The sequence below is a fragment of the Falco biarmicus genome, chromosome 5, assembly GCF_023638135.1.
Source record: "Falco biarmicus isolate bFalBia1 chromosome 5, bFalBia1.pri, whole genome shotgun sequence".
NCBI classification, from domain to species: Eukaryota; Metazoa; Chordata; class Aves; order Falconiformes; family Falconidae; genus Falco; species Falco biarmicus.
In genome coordinates this window covers 32,120,683-32,144,912 of record NC_079292.1, presented here as the reverse complement: position 1 = coordinate 32,144,912, position 24,230 = coordinate 32,120,683, and the positions used below count along the sequence as shown (strand labels likewise).

General features: G+C 38.7%; 1 protein-coding gene across 7 annotated transcripts in view; it reads left to right on the top strand.

Moving 5' to 3' along the window:
- Positions 1–24,230, top strand: part of NAV3 (neuron navigator 3) — a 414,503-nt gene that overhangs the window by 213,765 nt on the left and 176,508 nt on the right. For all 7 annotated transcript variants that reach the window (XM_056340408.1, XM_056340406.1, XM_056340405.1 and 4 more), the window contains exons 2-3: positions 7,755–7,872; positions 8,579–8,631. In XM_056340408.1, the coding sequence (XP_056196383.1) occupies positions 7,755–7,872; positions 8,579–8,631 (171 nt within the window). The remainder of the gene's footprint in view (positions 1–7,754; positions 7,873–8,578; positions 8,632–24,230) is intronic.

The following is a 24,230-nucleotide window of genomic DNA, read 5'->3' as shown; positions in this document are numbered from 1 at the left end:
CCAAAGCATGTTCTCTTATATCTGTCACTACTGTAGCATCACACCAGCTTACAGAAGCATCTCAGTGTGTCTCACCATTCAGGACAGTCAGCAGCTTTGTCTATCACATACGCCCTCTCCGTCATCACTTCTGGGATACATGTATGTCAACATTAGTGGGAAAGCTTTCTTTGTAAGGAAAACCAGTTTGGTACTAAGGAACCAGAATCTAAGGTACACATTTTGGGGATGGAGGGTTACTTGGATTAGTTCTCCTTTTGTTGCACGGACTAAATGCTGGTTCGTGAATGCAGTGCATTCAGCGTGCTCTTGAAGCATATCTCTCCATTTCATTTCAAGTGAAGGGGATCTCTGAGAGAGCACAAGTGACAGGAGACTGTGACAGGAGACTGCCTTTAGAAACACACTCGTTATCTGAACTAAAATGCTAAGACAGATTCACTTTCTGAGTGATGTCTCCAGGTGTGACACACCCAGCAGAGAATCCTGGTCTTCCTCACTCTAGTAAAATTGAGATACTAGATTTAATCAATGTTTTATGTAAAAGCTGCATTGAATATGTCCTGTATTTTATTGTAATTTTACTAAACAGATGCTGAAATATACTTTAAAATTAAAAAAAATATATCTAAGAAATAATTCCATGCTGTACAGGCAACTAGATGGAGTATTTATAACAGAAAGTATCAAGGTCGATTGTTTTGGAGCATTGCTTTGTGTGGCACTGTAGTACTGTCTCCTGTTAATTCAGGAAGCTCGAGGCCAATATTAATAACGGCGGTGGTGTCGCTCCCTTGGCAAGTACCGCTGCCCAGCAGCAGAAGTCTGCAGAGAGGCGCTGGCTGGTTGGGTCCTACTCAGCTGCAGGATGAGTATCTGGCTCCTTCCTGCGGTACGTTATTGCTATTGCACAGGACCGAAGAGTAGCTGTAGTCAGCCAGTAAACAACGATTAAACTAAAGCAAATAGGTGTGATTCTTCTAAAAGGATGAATGAGCCCTTTCATTCTATAAAGAGTTAAGTTTTTAGCTAGGCAATAAACAAATTACTTAGCAAACCTTACACACAAATACATACTCAAAGAGGCTTATACTGTTAGCTTTTGTCTGGCACAGATGCATCAAAAGCCTTGCCCATGTGCCATTAGTGAATACTGGCCTCAAACACATGTATGCAATTAATTCTGAGTTGGGATTTGGGAAGAAATAGGAAGAAAGAGAGTACATTAAGTCAGTACAAATGTTACTTAGGTGATCATATCACAAACTGTAAGTGAAACTTGGAAATATAAACCACCCCCCTTAAAGCTGGGTAAGTCATCTAAATCTTGCCAGTGATTGTTGAAGAGTATTGTTTCTATTCATTTTCTTAGCTGGGATTAGTGAAGTTTTATTTAATTGTATTTTTATCTGAAAATCACTGAGTAGTGTTGATGGATACATGCTGCTATTTACAAAATAGAATTGTACTATAGGGATTCTGACATTTTGGTTAATTGGTATGTATCTTTCTAAATGGTTTTTATTCCTTAACTCATAATTGTTCTCATTTGCTCAGTGGGATTCAGAAACAGGGTTTGTGGAATGTCATTTAATACTCATTTCATTTTGTTAAATGAAATGCATTGACTTCCCGCTTGCCTATAAATTAAGTCATTCTAGTTTCATTTTCTGGACATATATTTTTAATTGTGCAAATATTTTTTCTTCTCATGTAATTTGCCTAATGTTACAAAAAGTGCCACCCCAGATCCCAGCTTTATTTATAGCAAATGAGTTTCAGTGTGTTTTCTAAAGTCAGTTAAAGCCAGACATAAATTAGATTCTTGATCTGTCTCTTATGACAGTCTAAATGTGAACCATTGTTTTCAAAGTTAGCCCTTTTCCTTGCTAAGTGCAGGACTGAAACTAATAAATTATTCTTTTGCAACCCAGAGAAATAACCTTCAATAAGAAAATACTTATCAGTCAGATCCTGCCTTCCAGTTGAGTTTCCCTTGGTGTAGAGGCAGTGGGAAGGAGAAGGCATCTCATTGCAATATGATTTCCTCGCTCTATTCTAACATTAGTCGATGTGTTGCCCAGCTTCTCTTTATAAATACAAACAGCTTCAGGGACACTCCAACATGTGTTTTTCTACCCACAATTTATTAGCCAAGAATAGCTACGTTGAAATAGAGTTGTGGTCATGCCCTTTTCTTTGGCAAATCCTCTTCATCAGGGGCTCTGGGACTTGTGTAGGCTCTGGTGGGTATTCAGCATCCAGGGTAGGCCACACACTGGAAAACAGCCCAGGAAACAGATATACAGCCGTTACGGCCCATTTGTAGCATACAGGAGAATAACAGAAACAAGTCATCAATCTCTTCCTCTATAGGCATGATTTGAATGAGCATCTATGGGTGAAAAGCTCTAAGTGCTATATGCTACCAATTGTCTCCAATGGCAACATTTTAAGCAGAGTAAATACGTTACACTGGATAGTCACATGGCCCTTTTATTAAGGTAACAGTGCCATATTTCCACTTTGGCTGACTTAAAATCCTGTTGTTGGGGCCTTGTAATATTTTCTTTTCCTCTTATTCCAAATGTTTAAAGAAAAAAGAAAAGGATTATGAAACGTGTTGATGTAACCCACACATAGAATAAAAGACAATCCTTCTGTGCTAAAAAGTGGTATTGTGTATTGCTGTGAAGCATTGCAACCCAGGTATACTTCTAGCAACATATTTTGTGATGGGTAACTTTTCTTTCTATTTCTCCAGCCCTTGTTTGCTACAAGAGGAAAGAAAAATCTGTGGAAATCTTGCTGTTGCCTACAGATTCCTCTTAGGAAATGGAATTCTTAAAAAATTTGAGTTTTGAAAAATCTCCCTTACACCCAAAAGTATTAGGATAGTATCGTGCACAGAAAAGAACATGAGAGTGAGCACTGGGGGACAGCATTTCAATTATTTTGTGCTAATGAATGAGGATACAGTTGTCTCGTAGAGACTAATTTAAAGGACAAGTGATGAGAACTGGGTTCTATCTGCTTATTCCCACATATTTAGGAAGGAAATTTTCATATAGCAGACAAATTTTGAAGTATTTTTCAAATATAACCTATCCTCCTAAATGGCATGAAAATCTGTCATGAGGTCTTGGCATAACTCAGTTGGCAGCAACTGTTGTTCTTCCCAAACAGCAGCATTGGCACATAAGGGAGTGACAGAGGCATACTCTAAGTATGGAAAGCTGTCTTCTCAATAGCGACAGAAGACCATTTTCAGATCTGAAACTCTATATTCTGCAGCAAGCAAACAAAAGTATGCAGAAGGATCCCGATTCTTGGAATATGGATTTTCCCACCAAGTCTATTTATAAAACTACCCAATAAAAAAGCATATAGAAGAAATGATTTCGACTCAGAATATCTGGGTTGTATTCCCAGCTCTGTTTGCCCTTCAGGGAGCCACATTAAAAAAAAAACAAACAACAAAAAACAACAAAACCCCCCAAAAAACAATCCTTCAAGAAAGCCTTTATACCCCAGTTTCCCTACATCTAACCTACATCTACAGAAATAATAAATAGTAGGTGTGATCTCATTTGTGTCTGGAAAGCATGTTTTGCTGATTTAGTGGAAGGCACTAGCAAAGTGTCGTGCATTATTATTGCATTAGGCTGACTGTACTGAAATCCATCAGTCATTTCCCACTTGGCACTGATTGTGGGTGGTAACATTTCTGTATTAGTCTTAAAGAGGATGCACTTAGTATTAGTATTAATTATTATATATATTAATTATATATGTATTAGTCTTAAAGAGCACTGCCTGATGTATAATTACAGTTTATGATTAAAGCATTTTCTAAGAAAGGCAGTAACCTGCGAGATCCTTTCTTTCACTGTTAAACTACCGCATTACGACGTGTATTGTTTCATTACAGATCCTGCCAAGCAGCTCTACTGTGCTTCTTACAGCTATGTGTGAAGTATCGAGGTGAAGTTCATAACTATATTTGGGTATCAGAGTTTATTTCCTCTACTCTTTTGAAGGTTAGCATGACGAGCAGTTGAGGAATGCTAGGGCGAACCGTCGTTAACATGAGCAGGCTGTGCCCGGGCTCGGATTGCCCTGCTGAATCCTGTTTCGTGTCGTGAGCAGTTAAATCACCCGGCGCCGGAATGAGGCTGGGACCACACAAACACAGCATCGAGTCTGTTCCATTATCACGCTGCAGAGAGTGGTCCTCTGCGTCGCAGATAGCAGCACCTCTCCCACACGTTGCCAGTGGTCAAAGCCTGGCGTTGGAGTCAAATGCTCCCCAGTCCGACGTGCCTGCCTAGTGGGGCGGCAGGATCGGAAGCTGGGAGGGAAGTGAGTAAGCCAGTGGCCTGGCCCAACACTGGCTGCCAGGCAGGGTGCTGGAGCGAGCCCTGGAGAGGGGAGGAAGTGTTGCAACAACTAACACTCATGTCTGAGTTCTTCTCTGAAACAGCCTCATCATAGAAAAATCTAAGATAAGAGGATTTTTGGGAAATATTACCGCACAGTTAATGCAAGATGGAATGATCTGTTTCTAGTTCTGAAAAGAGGGGGAGCATACACAGCTCTTCCTTAGAGGTGCTCAGCACCCAGCGAAAGGGAGCACCCATAAAAAGTAGTCTGTTGCATGAAGTTACTGATTTTTTATCTTCTGATCTGCATGACTTTTCTATCCTTCTCAAACTGAGTATTATCAATGATGATGCACATTGGAGCTTTATGTTTTCCTGAGGAGTTAAACATAAAATCTCTAAGAGGTCCATAGTTACAATGATACTTAAAAACTGTGGAGGAGGGGTTCTTTCTTTCTCTATATTTACATCAGAGAATTTCATGTAAAAAGAATATAGTGGCATGTGTACATTCTTACAATTTAATATGTCTGTCTACATGCCCTTCATTTTTTACAACTGACTCCTGAGCAGTTGGGTTGATGGAAGAATGAGATGAATGAGAAGGGCATCCTATGGGGAAGGGGGGGGGGGAAACAGAAGCAAGTGGTGATCCCTACAGAAAGGAAATTAAATGTGACATTCCACTGCCAACTGGGTGTTGGTTTGCTATATTGCCTCCGTCAACAACTCTTCACTGTTATGATTTCTTTAAGGATTTTTCTGAAGTGAAAAACCTCCTCTTTTACCATTGCCTCCTCCCAGTGCTGGTTTTCTACCGTTGCATAGCTATCAAAATACTGACCATTAGTAGAATTTCAGTATGGTGTGGATTATAAATCTTTTTTTAACAAAATACTGTTTACATTATTTATGCTTGACACTTTTAAATTAATGATGAAAGAAAATTAAGAAGGGGGTGTATGGGTGGGTCAAGTCCTTCTTTGAATACTAGATGTTTACAAAGCAGCTGCTAGAATAAAATTTCCTTGGCTGCTTAGTGAGAGGATAGTTCAAATTGTAGTCAAAATTAGGATTGGCACACCAGATTATGTGTGGGTGTGACAAGTGAAAAAGGAAATGCTTGGTAAAGTATTTTTATTTGTAATGTGAAACTAACCTAAAATAATATTAGTGGGTATTAAATTCTCTGTGTTCCAGTGGATCAGTTCATTGGAATACAGAAAATAGTTCTGCTTATAGTAATAGTCAGAGAATATTTAGATAAATCACTGAAGCTGAAATATTAGTAGCAGGGAATACATGATGCTATGGGTGTGGTATGTGTCTTTTATCATCATGATTTCATATTGTTCTAAATATGTGTTCATATAATCTTTAGAGTCTCCACAGAAGCATTCATTATATATTGTTACAGAGCTGAAGAAACACTTTCTTAGTTACAGTTGGCTTTAAAAAACATTTTAGTGGAGCCTTTCATGTCCCTCATTTGTAACAGCAAAAAAAGAGTTGGTATCTTTTCTCAGTGAAAACACAGATGACTGATGCAGGCTTCTGGGTGCAGCAGGGAAATTTAGGGCCCCCTCTAACAGCAACATCCTTTGGCTTTGGGAGAGCTGAATCTGCTTCCACAGTTTAATTCTGTGGAGTTATCTGAAGTTCTAAAGCCGTTGAGAAAGCTATGGCAAACCAGCTGGTGATCCACCTGCAGGAATATGGGAAGAAATAGGGTAGACCAAACAAGTTTTTTTGTCTCTTTTAATGAAGAGGGAGAAAATATGTGACAAAGGTACTCAGATAGCAAAGGAGTCCTTAGCATGTGAATGTGGACTGAGCACTGTGGGTGGAAAGGGAATGTTGGTTCTCTGGGTAAGAGTCTGGACTGGGAATTGCATCCATCTTCCCACCCTGGCTCTATCACAGATTTCCTTAGTGAACTAAGCAAGTAGTTAATGGCTTTGGCCTCTCTTTTTTCTGTTGACAAAGTGGGATTCTGACCCCTTCCTCCCAAGGGTCTGTGAGGTTAAATGAAAGGATGTTTATAAAGTGAGCTCATATTGTTTTTATGGAACGGGTGCAGTTTCAACATTTTCAAATAATATTCTCAGCAGAGAAAGAACCTTAGATATTACATCTACTTACACAGTGATGCTGTCTTACATATATTCTTCCTCTCACTGGTAACATCCCACAGTTGTGGGAGTTTCTGTACAAGTCCTTTTTTCTGGAGCAAGGAGGGCAGCCACAGGCACCCCACGAAAGGGGGCCAGTGCCTGCTGCCAAGGGCCACAGATACCCTCCAGCTGTGTGTCACCACCACGCCAAGCTCTGCTAGTCCAAGCTGTGTCTGTGTGCTGGGACACCCCAGAATGGTGTGAGCATTCTTGGGGTGTACTTTTCCCTTGGTACATAGATGAAGGTGTCTGTTCCCCTTACCTCACCCTAAGTGAACCTGGTTCCCTTTGTGTGCAGTGTCAGTGTTACCAAATGCTGGGTCTGAGTCTGTATACGCCTTATGAAATGCCTTCAACCTCTCTTTTCAACCCCACCCCCCCCTCCTCCCTTATTTTGGAGGATGTAGTTCAGCTGGTCCTTTTCAACCTTTTGTTGATAACTGCCATTTTTGTGCTGCCTGTTGCTAAGTATTTGGTGCTGCTCAGTCTCACCCTTCTCCCCCTCCTCTTTTGGTGGAGAAAGGATGCAACATATTTCCAGAGTATATACTTACTCTAGTTCCAGCGATGAGACTACTGTACATCTGGTGCACAGTCTGCTCTGTGCACATTACAGCACACTGAACTGTAGGCGAGGGGACAAATGACCTGTCCCAGTGCAGCGGGACATGGTGACTGCTGCAGAAGGTGTCACAGAGGAATCACCAGGTGCAGGATGACCAGCAACAATCCAAAGATCTCTTACCAAAACACAGGCACATGTCTCTGCTATCACTTTCTCTTAGGCAGCCCCAGAGAGTGAAAGTTGGTGGTGGGTTGTGCATAGAGGTAGAAACACGGTGGGAGGTGGAACTGTGGTAGATGTGACTGATTTATGACAGAAGTTTCCTTTACAGTCATAAGGGGAATTTTGCTTGGTCACAGCAAGTTTGAACCCTCATGAAACAGCCTGAATCATTTGAAGTTAAAATAAAACAGAGAATGGCAGGGGGAGGTGCATGGCTGTTAAAAAGTAAAAAAAAAAAAAGGGGGGGGGGGCAAAAAAACAACGTTAAAATTGTTTCCTTTGGTGCTGACTTCTTAAATGGGAATGTGATACAGAATAGTTCTGGTGTGCAAGCCAACATTTGTTTTAAGAATTTTTATTGTCTTTTCTCTCTTCCCCCTCCCCCCCTTGCCCTCCCTCTCTGGTCTGCAGATTTACACTGACTGGGCTAACCACTACCTAGCAAAATCTGGCCACAAGCGGTTGATCAAGGATTTGCAACAGGACATTGCAGATGGAGTGCTGCTAGCAGAAATCATCCAGATCATCGGTAAGACCACGGCTGAGAGAAGCACTGTGGGCTAACTCCTTGCATGGGGGAATATATAATTCAAGTTGAATGTATTTAACAATAAGATGAACCCTGAATAATACAATTTGACTGGGTCCATATGTCTCTGATATTTGTGTGATTCGTCCTTGTCTTAATTAAAAAATATGTTTATGTGAGCATGTTTGGAAGTGGCTGTTTAACCATACTGTAAATGGCCAGAACTGTATCTTGCACACTTTGAATTGTCAGAAATGAACGCTCCATTAAACCATATGTCTCCCATGTGTGCATTTTGTTAGTTGGAGTGGCTCATACTTTCTGGGATGCCTTGAAACTGTATCCTGACCCTGCAAAGACAATTGTGGAAGATTTCATGTCAGCAGTTATTTTGCAGGGGCTGAAGAATTAGCAGCGACCTCCTTCGCACTTCCCCCTTTGCATGATTTGGCATGTGGAAGCAACTGCTGCTAACAAGAGTGTTGTTACTGTACAACCGAGCTTTACTTAGGAAGGAGCTCTGTGTCAACAAAACTCTGTGCACTTTATTGCTGTGTCTTTTCTGCTTTTCTTCTGCTTTTTGGTTTTTTTTTTTTTTAATTATTATTTTTAGGTCTTTTTTTTTCCTTCTTTTTGGCCAGTGGGTGGAAAGGAAAGTTTTATCTCATTGTTTACATCTGCTTTTCTCCTCACTGTTTTTGTTTAGCAAATGAAAAGGTTGAAGATATCAATGGCTGTCCCCGGAGCCAGTCTCAAATGGTAAGAATAAAATATATTTTTAGTCTATATTGGCATCTCTACGCTTTCCTAAAATGCTTTTAAATAATGATTTATTTAAACTGTGAATATTCTGTCCCACATTTACAGTTAAGTCCTAACTCTTGTATAATGTTCCTGGTACTTTTTTTTTCTACCTGTGCTTAGTGTTTGTCACTTCAGTTCTGTGCTCGATAACTTTGGGTTTTGAGGTAACCCAGTAGCAAAACTTCATCACTTCTAATTAATCCAGACTGCCTTAGCAGACCTGTTCTTCTGATAGTCCAGATAATTTAATTTAGTTTCATTTTTAAGGGCAGTACATCCAAGAACAGTTTTTTAAGTTGAGTCTTTCTGTCTGGAAAACTGGTTTGATGAACAAGACTTGCCAATTATTTTTGAATATAAATAGCTTGTTGGATTGTCCACTGTAAAGTCCAGTTAGATGCACTGACTCCAAGGCTTTCAGAAATAGCACTTTAGTCATACAGCTCTCTGAGTTATAGCTGGCAGCTGCTTAAAGACATTTGAATACTCTCAGGCAAGAAGCATTTTGTGACTGTGATTCATATGGAGTCTTATTAATCTTTTACTGTGTTTATGGCTAGTCAACTACATTTAATAAGATAAAGCCTCCTTAGAAGGCTGTGGAACTGACAGGTACAAGATCTGAGCCTCAGTAACATCACAATGCATTTACTGAATCATTTGCAGTTCCAGTCATGCTCCCCCATGCTGAGGAGTTTGTTTTTCTGTTCACATTCAAGTAGTGCATGAATAAGGTGCAGGATTGTGTAGCTGGCAAGGATTTTGGAGTATAATGATTTGGATGAGTTTGCATAATAGCAAACTGCTGAAGCTGGGCTTAAAAATAGAGATGGAGTAGAAAAAGAAATTAAACTTATTCAGTGCACTTTCTAAAGGGGGAAGGAATTTACAGCTATTTTTCTGTGAAGCTGCAAAAGGTAAAAGGAAAAATTTTGAGTACCAGTAAAGTGGAAAATGAGGTCTTTTGGTTCTTACTTTTTAAAAAAGATGTGTATGTTTAGAATAAGGTTTTTCTCTGGCTTTCAGGCTTTTTGAAACACTCCATGGTAAGAATATATGCAATTTCCTTAATAATAGTTATTATTTTAATTACTCATATTACAGCAGCACCTAGTGGCCTCAGCTGAGAATGCTGGGAACTCCAGTGTGGAACTGTAATATTACACACACAGATCGAGAGATAATGGCTCTCTAATCACATTAAAACCTGCCATTCCAGACAGACAAGACAAACAAGAGGAGGCAGAAGCACAGAAGAGTGATATGATTTCCCAAGGTTATGTAATTGGTTAGCAACCATCTAGGATTGCTTAGGGACCCACCACTGATGTCTATTGAGTTTCATTTCCATGAGAGAAAGCTGAGCTGCAGAGAGAACTATTTACTCTAGTAAGTTTGCATCTCCAAAGCAGCATTATTTGTGTTTGTTCCCTATTACCAGGTAAATCTTTATGTGGCACAGGGATTCTGGATTTCATCTCTAGCTCTGCTGCAGTTATGCATGCTCATGCTGCAGCAGTGCCTGTGGGAAACTGCATCCATCTTCCTTCTCCTCCCATAAGGCCACCTCTCAGCTCAGCCAGACTGAAGAATATGTCTCAGGTGCTCTGGGTCTCAAACCAGGTGCTTTGGAAACTCCTGTACATAGTCATACATCAGTGTCTGCACAGTGCTAAGGCATTGCATTTAGCCACTTTAACTTAGTAGAAACGTATTTGTTTATCCTTCTTTAATTCAGTCTCTATACTTCATTGTTTTACGAATTAAAATATATCTCTACAGTCTGGTCAGATTTATTTATTTTTATCTCTACAGTCTGATCAGATTATTTTCCTGCATTTTGACATAACAATCTTATACTGCTGATTTCTTCAACTGAGCTGGGAAATTTAAAATATACTGAAGTTAAAGTAGTTCAAACCTGTCAGCTCTCCTCTCAGAGCATCCCAGAGACCCTGCGTTTTGAATCTGCTTTCCATTTGTTTCCTTTGGGTTGTGCACTGAGCTAGCCTAGCTGAAGGTACCGCTTTAATGCATTTTCAGGTAATTTCCTTTGGCAGTGCTCAATTTTGTTAGCCTGCTCAATTAATGATAGGACAATTTTCCTTGTAACAGTGGACTCCTGGGTGTTTGCAATGTGCAGAAAAAAAAAGTGTAACAGTGGTCAAAGCTGGTTTATATGTTTGACATATGCCAGTATGTAGCAATGACGTGTCAGGATTTGTCAGAACACCAGCCATCAAATCAGCAATATATAGCATGTTTGTTAGCCTTTCATTCTTTGCTTTCATTTTAATTTTTTTAGTTCATAAACCTCAAGAATCCCACTACCCGTTTCTTTCACATGTTTTCATAATCCTTACTCTCATAACTTGCAATTAAGGAGAAATGTTTTCTGTATTCATGTGCCATTTGATACCTTTCCAAGGAGGTGATGTCTAAGACATTTTATTAGCTTGAAAGAAGCTAGAGACCACTGACATGGATTGTCTGCTGCTGGAAACACTTGATATCCTCTGTAGATGATACTGATATACATTCATAATTAATCACTACCAATACTCCCAAATTCTGTTCCACTCACCATTTGGTTTTCCTCTTGCCAATGGCTTCATCTTTCAAGGGATTGTTAAGACATCTCAATTCAGCTGTTATTAATTTGTAAACATATTTTAATGCTTATTTTATGTGTATAAAATACTGCTGCTTTAGTTTTCTTTTAGATAGGTCTATTGCAATGTCTTGCACTTTATGCTCGTCTTGGCAGTGATGTATGAAGTACTTGCAGGCAAGTTGAACTGCCTCCACAGGTCCAAGTTTATAAAAATTAAAACCTGTGAACCCCAGCAGTATCCAGTTTCTGCATAGTTAGCTTTAGAAGGATTTTCATGGCTGTCTTTATGTGCACATGTTTGATGTCACACATGGAGTCTGAGAACCTGAGATGTACTGGGGAATAAATTATTTCATATGCAAATCTCAGAAACTTTAAATAAATGAAACTTGCAGGAGAATTCACAATATTTGCTTGTTTGCTGGGTAAATCTAACATGGTAAAAAGACTTTAGTATTTCTTATGAATGCTTTCCATGAAGATTATAAGGATTTTATACTCTGTGTATTATAACAAAATTTGTGTGTCTACAGTGTCATATGGAGTCTTCTTGTCTTGCCTATTTTTTTCTCTACAGCTATGCATTCAAGGAGGGATATGATACTTCAGGGTTTTTTTTTTTTCATCATCTCTTTCATTCCTTTAAATGGAAAATAATACCACATTCATTTCTATCTTTTCCTTGTGTTAATTATTCCATAAGTATATCAATTAAGGAAACCTCAAATAATCTTTCTTTAGAAGATAACGGTCTTTCAAGGGTTTATGTTTTCATACAAGCAAAAGTTAATGTCTTTCTGCTTCTTTATATGCCATTTGTTTCTTTAATTTCTGTTGTAAGTCCCCTCATCATTAGAAAAAGCAGAATAATGTCCTGGGTAGCAAAATATACTATAAAGTTTTTCTCTAATGGTCCAGAGAGAAATAATTCAGATATTTTTTTCTTCCTGAACATACCAAAAATGTACTGGAAGTTCTGTAGTGTTTTGACCCTAAACAGAGCACGTCAAACATATAGTAAGCCTACAGAGTGTCAAATTTAATCCGTTCTGGGGTTGTCATAGAAAATGCAAGAGAATTGGAAAGTGTTGGACTGAAAATCTTTTTATGGTGACATTTACAGTGTTGTCCCTAGAGAATCTTACAAAACTAATTTTTCTATTCTTTCCTCATGCCGTGTATGGTGCTTTTCAGCTCTTTCAGCTGCATAAAGAGTAAAACAAATTCAGAGTTACCAAAAGTATTTAGTATATTGCTTTTCATGTTGGATTGATGTTGTCTTATTAGCTGTTTTTTCTTCCTTCAAATTAGCTCTTGTTACTTCCCATGAGATGTCTGCGCCAGTACACGTCTATGCACAAAAGCATCCTTAATTGTAGTTGGTAGCGGGGTTTTTTTCATAGTTATTAAAGGGTTGGAGAGACCCTTCTTATTAAAAGGTTCCTAATGTAGTTGCATGAGTTTAATGAAGACTATTTTTCATTTTGTCAGTCTTTGGCAGATTTTTCTACCAGTTTGTATAACCAAAGGTATGCTTCAAAGGTAATTTTTATGGTTGAGGATATAGACATGCTGCAGTCAAACATAGGAAGTTGAGTTCAATAAAAATACAGGTCTTGCTTACCACATCCTGGAGATCAGGAAGCTGGAAAATGTGTTTGAGCTGTAGCACATTGCCAAATGGATATGAACATCTAGTAAAAAGCTGCAGTTAGCAGAGGGGACACCATCTTTGGGTGAGTAGCAGTGTATCTGTGAAAAAGTAGGAACCAGTGACTACAGCACCAGTAAGATCATTTCTATAACATTGTACTTGATTCCATTAATAATGCCTTTAAAAATATGTTAATAAAATAAAAATGTTGAAGAAAAGAGCCACAAGAATGCCAGCAATTTTGTTTTATTCAATGAGACTGAAGAAGAGTTGTGTAGTTTAGCAAGAAGAAGGTGGAGTAAGTGACTCAGTCTCTGCTTAACCAGGGAACATTTTTCTGATAGAGAAAACTTCCTATTACATAGTTTAAGAAGTGTGTAAATCCTAAAGCTGAAGTAGGGCAAAGTGACCATGTCTATACTAGTAAATATTGCTCTGTAATTTGTTTGGCAGATGTGCTTTGTAGTGTTCCTGGAGTCTTACAAAAGCCCCCAGTGGCTCCCTCTCTGCTCATGTGCTTGAGTTTTTCTCCAGAGGAAGCCAAGGTTGCAAGAGGATGAGGTGCATGCAACTCCCTTCTTATCAGGGAGTCAGCCTGTGGACAGGATGAACAGGTGGAAATGAGCTGCCAAGGGTGCCCTATAGTATGTATCCTTCCCTTCAGAACAGACACCCGCACTCAGACTTGCTTTGGCAGGGATGTGCTAAGCAGACACTGTTGAGTAACATCCCTCAGTACCCAGGAACATCAGTGTCCAAGGATAAGAATATTAGCCTTAGCATTCTGTGTCTAACAATTGTTTGTTCGAAAGAGGATAATTCTGTATAAAGTGAGCATTGTTGGTTCTACTCAGCCCCATAGAATTCCATATGAAAATAAGTGGGGTATGGTTATGTGGAGCTCTTTGAGGACTGGGAAGCCTGAAAATATCAACGCTATGTTCACTGTCAAATGAGCCCACGTGTGAGATCTTTCTGTCTGCAAAATGTGTAAGAATTTTCTGGCATTGCTGGTGCAGTTGTTGGTGAGGTGGCTGTATGGATTCAAGAGATACTTGCTGTGCTTTGGAGCAGCTCCAAGTGAGCCTTCCACACAAGTGTGACATGTTGAAATATATACAGAATTTTGGCTAACTATAAAAATATGGTCCCTTACAACTAGAAATTCAGTCTGAGTTTTGAAAAGTAATCCCAGCCTCTTTCATGTGCAGGCCAGCTTCTTCTTGCAGTGACACCTGTGTGACCCCCTTTTGTTTAAATTCAGGCTGTCACTCCATGGCTATCAGTGGATCTTCACAGATTTCATGACAGGCTGCTATGAGAGTTTCGTGAAAATACAAGGGAAGAAAAGACACTAGTTTTGTCAGCTGTGCAGGTTTGTTGTGCTTGAGTGAATGGAACACAAAACAGTAGTTTTGTTTCCATAGTGCATGCTTGCATGCTTAGTTTTCTGAAGTCAAGTGAATAGTCTGAAGTATAGATTGCTCTGTTTTGGAGAAGGTGCAGTTTGCATAAGAGGTAGGATAACAATTAAGAAAACAGTTGGTACAAATCTCTTTTTAAAAATGTAGTGAAAAGGAATGGCTTCTCACAGTATGGGCAGGGCAGAGTCAAAAACTCATTTCCCTGTCCTCTGTGATGGGTAAGGGCTATCTAGGATTTGCTAATGGAGTAGCCTGAAGAAGGGAAAAATGAAAGTACTTTTAGAAAAGGATGACAGGTTCATAGCATGACATCTAGTGAAGTGATCTCAGTAAAGTCAGAGAGAAAAAGTGGTAGTAATTATAATCTGGGCTCCTGTGAGAGGTTTCCCGTGTTTACAGATAGGAAAGCTCATATATTAGCTGTGTTACATAGAAAGAATCTGTAAGACAGTCATAGCTCGTGTGTGGGTGTTTGGGGAACAAAAGACTTGAAGAGTATGCCCAGATGTTAGATAAAGGACTCTGTGGAAAGGATCAGAGGAAGATTAAGGGTTTTTCTTACATGGCAATTAGTTAGAAAGATAATTTCAATTTTGATGAGAATATTCAGATCTGGAATAGAGAAACAGACAAGATTCTCCTTCCAATGACACTATACCTGTATTCCAGATTATTGTATTCCAGATCATTGGCTATTTGGCATAGACACATCAGAAATATACATACCTATTTATATTTGCTAGAGAAGTTTTCAGTGTACAACATAAAAATCGGCACATAGGGATGTTTACCTTTTGTACACAATGTATACAGCCGTGAGAAGACTGGTAAGCATGATTTCTTCTCCATTCTGTGAACTTCCTGGCAATGCAGATGAAATGCTGTATCTTTTGCCTTGTTTACACTTAGTAGGGGAATTTCCAGTACCATCTTAAAATTCCCCTCTGCTCTGCAAGTCTCCCTCTCTGCCAGGTGTGTTAAAAGGGACCTGATCACACTGGAAATGAGCAGTTATGTTTGGTTACAACAGGAACTTTCTCTTATGGGCTTCCTTGGGTGAAGTAAAAGACCCTCTCGTCCTGGAGACCTGTTACATCTTGAAGAAGACCTTGATCTGCCTTAATTAAAAGTCCACACTTGGATTTCTGTTAGCGTTGATGAAGGCAGAGTTCGGACAACAAAACAGATCAAAGGGCTCCAAGTTGCTCTTGATAACAGCTGATATTGTTCATACCTCTGTGTGGCCTCGAGCCAGGGTGTTATCCAGAGAAGAATTTTATGAGGACTCAGTGTAGCTAAGCCTGTTCCTGCATGCTACCCAGCTCCCAACAATTGCAGCTCTTCCTGGGACTTCATAAGAGGAGGCAGAAGTATCACGCTCCCTATTCCCTGGGAAGAATGTTTCATGGTAATGCACAGCTTATACATTCTTTGGTGTCCCTCCTCCCCAAGGGTTTACTTACCAGTTATTTCTGCATTTCTGGATCCAGCTCTTGTGGTTTGGCAGAGTGAAGCCTCATGCAATTCTTTTTTTTTGAGAGTGTGGGTAAAATACCCACTGGAGCCACGCTTGTAACAAATACTTCTTTTCACAGTCTGTTCTCCTACCTTGTAACAGTGGCAGCTCTGGACTGAAGCAGGCAAGGCTGATAAGGCTCCATTAAGACACGTTCTAGGCAGATGCTTATCTGTGAAGGAAATGACACTCCTCAACATGATACATACTTGGGTTTCCCATTTTCTGATGGTAGTTTCAAGTAGACCCATACATTTTTTTTACTTAACTAGCTATGCTTTCTGAGATTCCTCACTAGGTAGGTGATTTACATTCAATTTGTACCCTCACTGGGATTCCCAGGAAAGTGCCCAAGAATGTCATAGCTATGAGCATGTCTTAGCTATCCTTCTGAAAAGGTTTTCTTGGACAAGTCCTCTTATTTCTTAAGTATGTTCACGGTGTGATTTTTCCCTTTGAGAATCAGCCCCGTTTCCGCACACTTCCCAGTGACTGTCCTCAGCTGTTCCAGGGAACGCTTTCTTGGACGTTTGACATATCCAGCCACTTGCAATCCACTCTACAGTGTACAATGTACAAGATGGCTTCAGACAATTTACAGTTTTGTTGGCATTCGCTGAGTTTTGAAGCTGACTATCTCATTGAGGTCTCCCATATTCCCTTGGTTTATGGTAGGAATAGTAACTACTAAGATGCATTTTCCTTCAGCTCTGCTCCAGGTTTATAGGGCCCTGAAGCTTATTCCAGCAGTCTGAGAAATTCTGTGTCATACAATTCATATGTCCTGAAGCTCAAAGCAGTGAGAAATGATCAGCAAGCCTTCTACACATGTATTCATGTTGCTACCTAGAAATAATGGGGATGACAGCACGGATCTGTATGAGATCCTGTTCCATGTGTGGGGAAGTGGCCACTCTGTGAGACCAGTGTACTGAGCATCAGGTTATATCTGACTGCTTTTCACTTGCTTAGGGCACTGAACATTTTGGAGAGTGAAATAAGGCCTTTCAAACTCTTGAATCATATATGATAAGTGCAGGACAAAATTTTAGAAGCTGACCTTCAGGACTGGATTCTCCCTCTTTGTTTAAGACATCAACAAACGCTTTCACAAACTTCTGTATGCCTTATAGGGAGGCCATGACTTTTCTGTGTCATCCTGTATGCCACAGAATTTAAAAATTCTCTAGCTAACAGCAATGCATGTAGGTCTATGTACGGTGTAAATATACAAATAGGTAATGCAAACTGAAGAATACTTACAGGAGGTAACATCTCCATCATCAGTGTAGAAATTGAAGTTTGTTTCTTGTATGCTGATGAAATTAACTTGACATAAAGACTAGTGTAAAAATGAAAATCAGAGTATCAAAAATAGAGGTGTGTGGCACCCTGAAACAAAAAATTAGAGGGAATAATGAGGGTCCATCTAAGGGTACATTATGGTAATAATTGTGGCAATATGAATGGAGGGAATAAAGAAAGGAAAAGGACAGAAATTCTGTTAAGGGTAAAGTTAAAGATGTTAATGTTAAACATGGTTGGCATTCATGGAAGAAGATGTTGGAATTCTTGTTTGAAGTCTTACTGAAAAGAGATGATTAATGTTAACAGCAGAGCCAGTTTGAGTAAGATGAGAGGCAAACTGGTTTAGTGTGGAACTGGCAGAGGAGGGATTCTGACTGCTTTTGTGAACAAACAATTTCTAAAAATGCTAGAAACTGAGTGAAAATATAGATGGGGTGAGAGCTGGACAGACAAGCACGATAACATCTTTTCATGGGAGACCAAACATGTTTTTATTGTGAAGGAAAGAGGAAGTTAAGGAAAGGATGGGAGAATCACTGCAAGTGTTCAATCTATTTGAGCATAGAGGATGGGACACTTCATCCATCCTGCCTAAGGATGTTATGGACTTGGAAAATAAGGGCAGGAAAAGGCAACCAAATTACTTTTTTGCTGTGATTTGGTTCTGGTTTGGCTTTTTTTTTTTTTTTTTTTTTTTAGAACTCTTTATTCTGCACTGAAACAAGCAATTCTTGTTACATCCAGAGAAGATCTGAGAATATTAAAAGGACCACAGGATTTATGACAATCTCTCTTCACAGAACAGCTCAGAATTACTCAGTTGCATCAGGCAGAGAGATGCATATTCCCCTGAGTCACTCACATTTGACTGTCTGAAGTCATAAAAGAAAATGCCACAGGAACACATCCTGGGTATTATTTTACTAGGCTGGAAGTACATTATTCATTAAATATAAATAGTGTACAGTTATTAGACTTTTTGTTTAGGTTTACAAATTCCTTGCCCTATTAATGTGTGGAATCACATGAGAATAATTCATCTAGATGTTAATGAAATAATCATGTCATAAGAAGTACTTATACTGTGATTATATTGGTCTCCATGAAATCTACTGAGATGTTAGGTTAGAACTGAGTTTGTTTGGTTAGGGTTGTTTGGTTGGGGCTAGGATTAGGGTTACTGCTGTAGGCCAAGACTGCTGAACACAAAAAAACCTTTTTAGTCCTTAAAATTAACTATTTCCCTTCACACTTTCCCCCAGAAATTCCTTGAAACCCCCCTCCCTCCAATCTATATCTGGAATACGCCAGTACCTCCATGCCACTGAGGCATGCTGTGCCCGCATCTTCTCCCCATCCCTCAGCTGTGTTTGTCGGGAATGTCATTCAGTCAGAAACTCATGTTAAACTGTATTGGGAGGAGATGCAGAGATGAAATACTGAAGTACGCTTAAAGACTAGTGGGTGACATACTCTTTGAAGTATTTGTTTTTTGGAGAGATACAGTTGGACAGTCTCCCCTTTTCTCCCCATCTGTAGTTAGCTTTCTATGCTCTTCGATTTTCTGGTGGTTTTTTTGTTGTACTTGGGGGTTTTTCCCCCTAAAAAATGTCATGTGAACATTCTCTGAAGTTTTGGAATGGATCAAATATATATTTGTGATACAGATGCTTAGACAAAGAGATGATGAATAAATGGCCTTGAAACCTCCATTAATAGAAACGCACTGAAAAGTTTCAACACAAACATGCAGTTAAAATACTTACAGTAAATTGACAATGACATGCATTTTAGAAAGCACCTGTTGGTTATGGTCATTAATACATCTTTCCCAGATAGCAACAGCAGGATTACAGTAAATATGTATGCTTCGTGATGGTGTATTTTTATCACCTTCTATAGGGAGAGTATGTTATAAATACTAGGAATGTCTAGAATGTTTACTGGATTTAAAAATAGAGAAGAAAGTGCGTGATGTTTAGCTGAACAGCAAAAATGCATATTTAAGCTGAACAAGAAAATAAACAATGTCTCTGAAGTGGTTTTATTTTACAGTATATCCAAACAAGGCTTTTGGTAATTTTGAGATTTTGTCAGCTTTCTAGATTTTTATCAAATGTCTGATTATTTTGGAACTGTGGCAAAATGCCAGTTCTCCTATGGCTGTAGTTGAGGACTCACTTCTATTTAAAGCTTTTCTAACCACTTTACCACTTTCTTCAAAATACTTCTTCTTAGACTGTCTTATAATTTTGTGTGCTACATGTTAATAAGGAAAGCTTATTGTTCCTGGTCTGTGAAGCCTTGAATTTCCTCAGAGAGGTAGACTTTTCACAAAAGAATGTTTCTTAACATTGAAGCAGAGTCCCAAGGTATGTCACTCATCCTTCTTCCTTAGATAATCTACCACTGCCTGTCTTGACAATGGTAAATTCTGCAGCTTCAGTAACACACAAGACTCTTAAGAGAAAGAGTGTGGGCCTGTGTTTCAGTGTGTAGCACACACGTATGGACATGCATCTATGCATATACCTTGTGTAGTTCTGATGAACCCTCAATGATTTTATTCACTTTGAAAGGCATTTAAACCACTCTCCCTGCCTCTCATTTGTGAATGAAGGTTTGTGGGAGCTTTGATTATCTGGACATCCGTGAGAGTCTGAGATGGCTACTCTTCTGCAGAGTTGCCAGAGTTACTATCTCTATTTTTTAGAGTGAGTCCAGATTAAGTTTAGCAAAGAGATACGCATTTTGAGATCTAAGTGTCAACATCTGCAAACAACAGGGCACACACCAAGAGTGATTATCATTATATTTTATTTGGTTGGGCTAGGAAATCCAACTACACAGAAAATGTTTTTATAGAGATACAGGAACTGTGCAACTATCCATAAAACACTGTGGTGTAATGTGTAAAGCAGCAGAGGGTGCCAGAAAACAACAAGTTGTGTCTTCCATTGTAATTAATGGAAATGGAAAGGGATTGTGACTAGCAGTGTTAGGGTGGAATAGGGTTTGCATTGTGAATTTCTCTGCAGACAGGAGGGAAGACACACTTCTTGTAATTTTAAAAGCTTACTTGTGCTTAAAATTGAAATAAACACTGTCCAACAAATTTTCAAGCTTTTGGAGGTATCGTGTGGTAAATTATGCCTATGTGACAGTGGAACTGAATCATTTTTTAACAACTATACATACCCAGTATTTCAAAGCTTGGCTGTATAGCAAAGGGTCTGCAAGACAGGAGGATAATAAAGTAACATAGAATGTCCCAACAATGTAGTATGTTAATTACAAACCATCATGGTAACAAAAACCATCGTGTCCTCCTACATCTGTGATTGTTAAGCCCATTAAAAAAGACTTGACAACCTTCCCCTGCTCTCCTGCTAGAAAGTAAAATACTAAAAATTTGATGCCAGAAAAAGTTTTTTTGCAGCGATATTGCATTACTTTCAGAATATAATACAATTATAATGTCAGAAAATGAAGAGAAAGAACCAAAAGTAGGTGCATACTGAAACTACTATGATCAGTCCAGATGTATTTTCTCACTCTGTCCTTGATCTTTGCTGGAACAGAAGCTGCCTACATCTGCTGCAGCTAAGTGCTAGCCTGTTCTATGGAAAGAATGCCAAATCTGCTTGATTTTACAATGTCTTTTACAGACTCACCATTTTTGAGTTCCTTGACTTTTATGCGCACTAACCCATCTAACCTTGTTCTTTTATTTGGCAGTAATTATAACTCAAAGAATAAACCTCTTCTATGAACTCTGTTACAAATCCCTTCCACCTACAGCCTCTCCCCAGTACCCTGTTGCTCTCCCACATGAATTAGCATGCACTGCTGCGTCAGAGCAGCGGTCCAGTGGTCCATCAGGTCAATATTCCCTGTCTGAGAATGGCATTGCAAGAGGTGACTTAGCAAGAACAAGTGACCCTGGCATTTTTTTTGTTCTATTCTCCTCCTCTTTCCCCAATATCTAAAGTTATTGTATTTAGGGGTATTTGAGGGTACTTCTTTCCCTGCTCTTTCAGTATTCATTCACACACCACTGTTGTCACTGTTCATTTCATGAAATATCAAAACGAAGCACACTGGATTTCTCAGAAAAAAAAATCTTGTGTCTCCTACAGCTGTGTGCACAGCCATGGGAACAGGTGTAGAGTAGTCATGTTTTTTCCATTGATTGCAATTACTGCTCTGCCAACTTGTTCCTGCTGTCAGGAGCCCATGGATGTGACTGATCTGGAGTGCCACGAGGTACCATTGAGCAGCTGCAACTTTGTGTTAGTAAAGATTTTGGCTGCATTATACTGGACTTAAATACTGTTGTTAACCCTAAGTATAAACTTGATTACAGCTGGTGACCCTGTTATTGGAAGACTGTTAAGGTACACAAAGGTAAATTGGCTTAAGCTAGCAGTAGAAGAAGCAAATTATCACAAAGACTGATTATTTCAACAGCGTTAACTAATCCCTTTTCATGTAAAGGCTTTTCATAAGGTTGATTAAAATATTAACACAATCTTCTTATAGGTTTTGGGTTTTTTATGTAACTTGTCTATTTAAGTCCACGATGACCTGAAACTTAATACACAAATTGTTAGAATACAGTACAACCATTTTTGTTTCAGCAGAAAAATATAGTATAAATACAGTAATCTATTTGGCAGCTTTCTGATGTGCAGGAATTATTTAAAACAGTCCTAGTCTGAGGAGTCTGCTGACCATATGATCAACAGATGATCATATGACATAAATCAGAACTATACTTATTTTAAGTTGAATTTATTTTAAGTTGGCCCAGTGTCTGGATATGAATTAGTCTGGCCAGGGTTCAGTTTCGGAGTCTGTCCAAGATACATTTTTTTTTTGTTAGGACTTGAATGTTTTCAATCTCACAAACTGATCACAAATAATTTTTGCTTTTTGTAGAGTCTATATCAACTTAAAGCATTTGTTTACCTATGCAGTTCTTAGCAATTCTTTCAGCTGGCATCCTGACCATCACCAAATTTGTGAAGTCCTAAAAGTTGAATCTGAACAGTCTTCCTGAGACAGAAATATGTTTGTATTTTAGCTTGTAGCTTTTGGCAGTCTTTAATTATATAATAATTAGAATATGCTTAATTTAGGCTTCTATTGTCAGCTAATTGGAACCTTGTTTGAATTATCCATACCTCTTGATTCTTCAGCTTCTTTGGAATTACAATGGGAGCGTACCAATGACATTTCTCTCTAGGGAAATAATACCACAAGAATTTTCTTTGTCCCATGGCTTCCACACTTGAAAGCTGAGACCTATTTGTATGTGAAATAAATAATAGTTCATGAAGTTAGATAGCTACAGTTTTGTGCTTTCTAAGTGCACACATAACTAGCTAACCAGCATCCCAGTCTTGTGGGCTGTTTTGCCTGTCACTCACAGATTTTCTCAGTATTTCCTCCTGATAATAACTTTAAATTAAGCTTTTTTTGTAAAAGCTTTCAGTTCATGGACAGATCAGCAGTAACACTCCACAGTAAACATACACGCAAGGGTGTCTTCATATTTCTTGTATATATAAGGCTTCTATTTGGATTTCTAGACATAAACAGTTTTGAAAGATTTATGTTGTTTCATCATATAAATTAGTTTATTTGAAGATATGTGCCCCCCGCAAAGTTCAGTAAATGCTTATTTTTCAAGTAATGCTGGCTGTATTTTGGAACTTGAAAACACTTGCATAACTATTTGAAAAATTGCTTCCTCCTACACTCCACACTTCATTGGCTACAACTGGAAGTGACAGCAAGCAGTAAGTGCTTGTTAAGGCCTCATTTTATAGGCTCAAGCACTTCTGATGTTTCTATTATAACATTTGGCTACGTAAAAAAAAAAAAAAAAAAAAAAAAAATCCTGGCCCTATTGAGCTTAAAAGCCCATATCTCATTGCCTTCTGTGGTTTCAGGTGCTTTTATTTTCATTGACTGAGAATCTAGACACCAGATCTTGTGAAAATGTGGAAGATTCTTTGCATTGGTTATGAGCATTTAGCAAAGACACAGGTTACTGTGAAGGCTGTTTATAAGCATGTGCAGCATGAGCTAATATTTCTTTGTATATTATGCTAAACATGGTATAAAACAAAATGCTCAAGTACATTAGCAAAAGTGAAAGCCTGACTAAGTTTCTCGTATTATCCCTATGGCTTTTAAAGGTGTCTGGTTTAATTTGAATAGTTTTAACCTGTGACATCAGCTCATCACCAGTTTTGTTTCTTTTTCTCTAGGGCTTAAATCAATTTGTTTCAGTAATACAAAAATTAAACATAAAGGAAACCCAGTGATTTATGTTCTCTCCTGCATATATCTTCCCAAGGACTTTAAGTTCCAGCTGGAGGGCCAGCCACGTAACTTTAGACCTACAGAAATCTCTGGACTTTTAGAAGTTGCTAATAAGAAGTATTTTTTACCACTTTTCTTTTGATGAGCTCAATGTTATATAATTTTGCTTAGAGTAATATGCAAAATATATCTAATTAAAAAAATAAAAATATTTTTAGAATCAAAAGGCCAGAAAGATAGGAGGCAATTGTCAGGGTCTCTCCTGCACAAGCTGTAGCATTAGGACTTCTGATGCAGTCAAAAGGGAGGGTTCAGAAAGCACAAAGTACATCTGGAGGGATTCCATTGGCAAAGTTCAAGAGTTGCAGTGAAATGCCCCGTAGTTTACCTGTTTACTTACCTTTTAAAGGATCCATCCTGTCACTGGTTGTAATTGCACTTCTTTCTAAAAGCTGCTTTTTTTGATGAGCTAAATGAAGTTGCTATGTACTGAACAGTGGTGAAAGAGAGAACTGGAATGCTTTCAAAGGTTTAATTAAGTCTAATAAATGAACACTCTGTTGTTGACTCTCTTTTGACCTAATGGAGAGAAACTCCTCTGTTTTAGAGAAGCGTGCATATTCACATTGCTCTCCAATTTTTGGAAGTTGCCAAGTTCCATAAATATTTAGATGTTAGTACCTTGCTGACTCAGGAGTGTTGCAT